At 41.1% G+C, this 6,095-nt stretch overlaps 1 protein-coding gene across 1 annotated transcript; it reads left to right on the top strand.

Moving 5' to 3' along the window:
• The first annotated feature begins 662 nt into the window (after positions 1–662).
• Positions 663–2,174, top strand: LOC147737835 (uncharacterized). Its single transcript, XM_086946833.1, is given in 1 exon segment — positions 663–2,174. A coding segment is annotated over 1 exon segment (1,512 nt).
• The last annotated feature ends 3,921 nt before the right edge of the window (positions 2,175–6,095 follow it).

Here is a 6,095-nt window from a genome sequence, read left to right on the forward strand (position 1 = left end):
ATCTTCAATAATAGCAGAAATATTGAGCTGCAGTATTCAGGAAAACATCAGCGCAGTCGGCAACAGAGGAACCTGCACACAAACTGACAGATCTCGGATGAAGCATCAAGGGCAGTTCAGTGATTGCAAGAGGCTGAGCTGTGCACCTCCACGCCACAAGAAGAAGAAATGACCTTAGGAAAATTAAGGCAACAACAATAACAAACCGCATCCTGTATAATCAAGTGCCGAACACCAGATTTGATCATGGGATTGGTGTAGTGTGATTACCGCAGTGCTCTTTTTGTAAAATGACGACAAGCCATCATTCAGTGCTCTAGGTGAATTTTAAACTCTTTCTGGCTAAACCACAGCAACCAGAGAAAAGCACAACAGAGCGGAGCCAGAAAATTGACAGGTAAATGAAAGAGGAGTTCTTCTATCTAAAATACAACAGACTGTCCCTATTTGCACCGGCAGAAGGAAGATACATCTTTACCTGCAAGCGTGCATAGCCATAATCCAATCTAAAGGCACAATCGCCTACATAGACACCTTCTACATATTCGGAGTGTGGCAAATATTTGGTGGCTACCGCATTTTATTGTTAAAACAGAAATCAAACGTGCAAAATACTGCACACCTATAAAGTGTGTGAGAAAAACACACGTGCTTTATCAGCCATGTTGGCCCATCAGGAAATGCAGTTATGGGATGTAGGCAAATATATTCCCGACCCAGAGACACTAACCAAGAAAGAAGAATCATACACATGCAGCAAGAGTTTGTCATCACTACTCAAGCTTCATCAGCAAACCTACACAGGAGAAAAAACATTCAAGTGCAGTGAATGTGTAAAGATCTCTAGTCAGTTACCAAACCTCCAAAAACATCAGCGAATGCACACGGGGGAAAAAACATATCATTGCATTGAATGTGCAAAGTGCTTTAGTCACTTATCGAACCTCAAACAACATCAGCGAATACACACAGGGGAAAAACCATTCAAGTGCAGTGAATGTGCAAAGGGCTTTAGTCACTTATCAAACCTCCAAAAACATCAGCGAATACACACAGGGGAAAAACCATTCAAGTGCAGTGAATGTGAAAAGTGTTTTAGTCAGTTATCACACCTTCAAATACATCAGCGAACACACACACGGGAAAATCCATTCAAGTGCAGCAGTGAATGTGTAAAGAGTTTTAGTCAGTTATCACACCTAAAAAGTCATCAGCGAGCACACACGGGGGAAAAACCTTATCATTGTAGTGAATGTGACAGTAGTTTTCGTGACTCTTCAGCATTAAGTTATCATCAGCGAACACACACAGGGGAAAAACCATTCAAGTGCAATGAATGTGAAAAGAGCTTTAGTCGGTTATCAGACCTAAAAAGTCATCAGCGAGCACACACGGGGGAAAAACCTTATCATTGTAGTGAATGTGACAGTAGTTTTCGTGACTCTTCAGCATTAAGGTATCATCAGCGAACACACACAGGGGAAAAACCATTCAAGTGCAGTGAATGTGTAAAGAGCTTTAGTCAGTTATCACACCTAAAAAGTCATCAGCGAGCACACACGGGGGAAAAACCTTATAATTGTAGTGAATGTGACAGTAGTTTTCGTAACTCTTCAGCATTAAGGTATCATCAGCGAACACACACAGGGGAAAAACCATTCAAGTGCAGTGAATGTGGGAAAAGCTTTAGTCAATTATCAACCCTCCAAAAGCATCAACGAACACACACAGGGGAAAAACCATTCAGGTGCAGTGAATGTGCAAATTGCTTTAGTCAGTTATCACACCTTCAAAGACATCAGCGAACACACACAGGTGAAAAACCATTCAAGTGCAGTGAATGTGCAAAGTGCTTTAGTCACTTATCATCCCTCCAAATGCATCAACGAACACACACAGGGTAATAACCATTCAGGTGCAGTGAATGTGCAAATTGCTTTAGTCAGTTATCACACCTTCAAAGACATCAGCGAACACACACAGGTGAAAAACCATTCAAGTGCAGTGAATGTGCAAAGTGCTTTAGTCACTTATCAACCCTCCAAAGGCATCAACGAACACACACAGGGGAAAAACCATTCAGGTGCAGTGAATGTGCAAAGTGCTTTAGTCACTTATCAACCCTCCAAAAGCATCAACGATCACACACGGTAAAAACCATTCAGGTGCAGTGAATGTGCAAAGTGCTTTAGTCGGGTATCACACCTTTAAAGACATCAGCGAACACAGACAGGGGAAAACCCATTCAAGTCCAGTGAACGTGCAAAGTGCTTTAGTCGGTTATTACACCTTCAAAGACATCAGTGACACACACAGGAGAAAAAGAGCTTTAGTTGGTTATCAGACCTAAAAAGTCATCAGCAAGCTCACACAGGAGAAAAACCATTCAAGTGCAGTGAATGTGTCAAGAGCTTTAGTAGGTTATCAGAACTACAAAGACAGCAGCAAACACACACAGGAGAAAAGCCATCCAAGTGCAGTGAATGTGCAAAGTGCTTCAGTCACTTATCAAATCTCCGAAAACATCAGCGAATACACACAGGGGAAGAACCATTCAAACACAGTGAATGTGCAAAGTGCTTTAATCACTTATCAAACCTCCAAAAACTTCAACAAACACACACAGGGGAAAAGTGCAGTTATTATTATTATTATTAAATTCGATCTGTAAAGTGCACAGCTGCTGGTTTCCCGGCGCCAAGGACAGATGCGTCAACAGTCATAATTACTGATTAAATAGGCAGGTGTTAAGGCTTTTACGGAAGCTAACATGATTAGTTTCATGATGAAGAGAGATAGGGAGGGAGTTCCACAGTACGGGTGCCAGATAAGAGAAAGAGTAGCCCCCCCATGCAGACAGATTTAAATCTTGGAACTGAGCATTTGGACCGGAAAGCTGATCCTGGCGGGCGTGCAGGGAGGTATGACTGGACTAAGGAACCTAGGTAGTGATACTGAGTTTAATTTTATGCATAAAGCACATGGCTTTAAATTTGGTTCGGTTTTCAATTCCCAGCCAGTGAAGTTCCCGAAGCTTGCCTGAGATGGAAGATGTTTTTGGAACATGACTCAGCAACCTCACCGCAGCGTTCTAGACCATCTGAAATTTCCGGATTACTTGTTTATTGGCTCCCAGATATAGGATGTTGCCATAGTCCAATCTAGAAACTATCAGTGCTTTAATTACTGTCCTCTGAATCCAACTTGGAAGCATCCATAATATCTTCCTAAGCCACCTCAGGATGGTAAAACAGGTGCAAGCGGTTTTTGTAGCTTGTTGCCTCATGGAAAGTTGGTCATAAATCATTATCCCCAAATTACGGGCGGATTGAACAGGTTGGGGAACTGGACCCATTTCTGGGGGCCAATGGCAGGGGCCCCACAGATCTTTATTTTTTCCTTTTATCATGACTTCTGTTTCTCACTATTTAATTTTAGCCAATTGTTATTCATCCAACTGGCTATTTTGGATAGTCCAGTCTGTAGGGAGGAGGTTTTAGAAGTCCTATTGGCAGATAGAGAGAAAAGAAGCTGGGTGTTGTCACTCTACGTAAAAATAGACAACCCAGCTTCCTCTGCTGTAGTGGCTAGTGGGCCAACATAGAGATTGAATAACATGGGGTTCAGAACCGATCCCTGTGGTACACCAAAAGGGAATTCATAAATCTTAGAGCAAGCTGAAGTGGGGAAAACCTGAAAGGTTCTTCCAGTAAGAAAGCTCCCAATCCATTTCCGCGCAAGGCCCACAATACCTCGTGATTGTAGAACTTTAAGGAGAGTATGGTGCAACACCGTATCAAAATCGGCACTTAGGTCTAATAAAATAAGTGCAGCCGTTTCTCTTTTATCCAGTAATCGACGGATAGTTTCCATCCCCCCCAAAAGAGTTGTTTCTGTCGAGTACTTGGCCCTGAAACCTGATTGAGATCCATGTAAGATCTCATTTGTTTCCACAAATTAAACTAACTGTCTATTCACATGTTTTTCTAATATTTTAGAAAAAACAGGGAGAAGAGAGATTGGTCGGAAATTAGATAGTTCTGCTCGATCTGCATTGGAAATTTTCAGTAGGAGAACTACCATTGCATGTTTCCACTCTGCTGGCAGAACAGCTTCTTTCAATGAGGCAATAAGTATTTCCATCATGGGCTGTAGGGAACTATGCTTTATTTTTTGAAGAATCTGAACTGGTAGTGGGTCTTTTGGCAAGCCCGATTTAAGGCTGTTCAGAATTTCATTAAAAGACATCAAGTCAAGTGGTAGCCAGTTCATAATGTTATGGCAGGGCGCAAGATCAGATGTCTCCTCTGCTTTCTTAACTTCAAAGTTAGAGACTACGGTGTTCATTTTGAGTTCCCGCTTATTAATTGATAGTTCTGTATACATTTTTTCAACCTTCTCAATAAAAAATTTGGCCATAGTGTCACACTGAGTTTCATTACAGTGAATGTGCAAAGTGCTTTAGTCGGTTATCACACCTTCAACGTCATAATCGAAAACACACGGGGGAAAAACCATTCAAGTGCAGTGAATGTGCAAAGTGCTTTTGTTGGTTATCACACCTTCAAAGTCATAATCGAACAAACACGGGGGAAAAAACAATCAAGTGCAGTGAATGTGCAAAGTGTTTTAGTCGGTTATCACAACTTCAAAGACATCAGCGAACACACACAGGGGAAAAACCATTCAAGTGCAATTAATATGTAAAGAGCTTTAGTCAGTTTTCAGACCAAAAAAGTCATCAGCGAACGCACACGGGAGAAAAACCCTATCATTGTAGTGAATGTGACAATAGTTTTTGCAGCTCTTCAGCATTAAGTTATCATCAGCGAACACACACAGTAGAAAAACCATTCAAGTACAATGAATGTGGGAAGAGCATTAGTCAATTTTCAGACCTACAAAGACATCAGCGAACACACACAGGAGAAAAACCATTCAAGTGCAATGAATGTGGGAAGAGCTTCAGTAAGTCATCACACCTAACAAATCATCAGTGAATACATGCAGGGAAAAAACCATTCAACTGCAGTGAATGTGTGAAGAGCTTTAGTCGATTATCAAACCTCCAAACACATCAGTAAACACACACGGGGGAAAAACCCTATCATTGTAGTGAATGTGACAGTAGTTTTTGCTTCACTTCAGTATTAAGGTTTCATCAGCAAACTCGCACAGAAGGAAAACCATTCAAGTGCAATGAACGTAGGAAGAGCTTTAGTCAATTATCAGACCTACAAACACAGTAGCGAATACACACAGGGGAAAAACCATATGATTGCTGTGAATCTTTGAAGAGCTTTAGTCAGTTATCAACCCTACGAAAACATCAACAAACACACACAGGGGGAAAGTCACTCAAGTGCAATGAATGTGGGATGAGCTTTAGTCGACGATTAGAGCTACAAAGTCATCAGCGAACACACGGGGAAAACATAGAAGGGCACTGAAAGTGACAAGGGCTTTTGTCAATTTTTTGATCCCACACAGCCCTCAGTGAATACACTCCTTCATTTACCTCACATGGAAATAATCCTAGAGATGCAGAGATTCCGGAAAGAACTTAAGAACATCAACAATAATATTGACACATCTGAGGACATAGACAAGAGCTAAACAGTGCAGTTATTGTGAGAGCAATGAATTACGGTAAAAGATAAAATTCAAACTATGTGGGACATTGAAATACCGGATAATAGAAGACCCTAATAGCAGTAAAGAAGAAAAGCAGATAACAGTATTTGCAGAATTATAAAAGTGTTTGTTTCCAGTGATTGTTTACTTCCGTACACATAGCAAAGTGACATGCTGGACCAGGATACACAGTGGGAGACAAGCACAATGGGGATTAAAAGAAAAGAAACATTGTTGATTTTTATTTGGTGAAGAAGAGATACAAAGAAAAACATTCAATCGCACCTGACCACACTACCTGTAAAAGCAACACTTAACAATACTGCGACTAACAACGGTATTTTCAGCTAACCTGTCAGATTGGTGATAAAACCTATAAACGCAACACACCCAGAGTGGACATGTTGTCAGGGCTCTGGATGGGAAGCTTCATTGGTAAAATGCATGTATTACTATTAACA

Source organism: Lissotriton vulgaris, chromosome 1_1 (genome assembly GCF_964263255.1).
Source record: "Lissotriton vulgaris chromosome 1_1, aLisVul1.2, whole genome shotgun sequence".
NCBI classification, from domain to species: Eukaryota; Metazoa; Chordata; class Amphibia; order Caudata; family Salamandridae; genus Lissotriton; species Lissotriton vulgaris.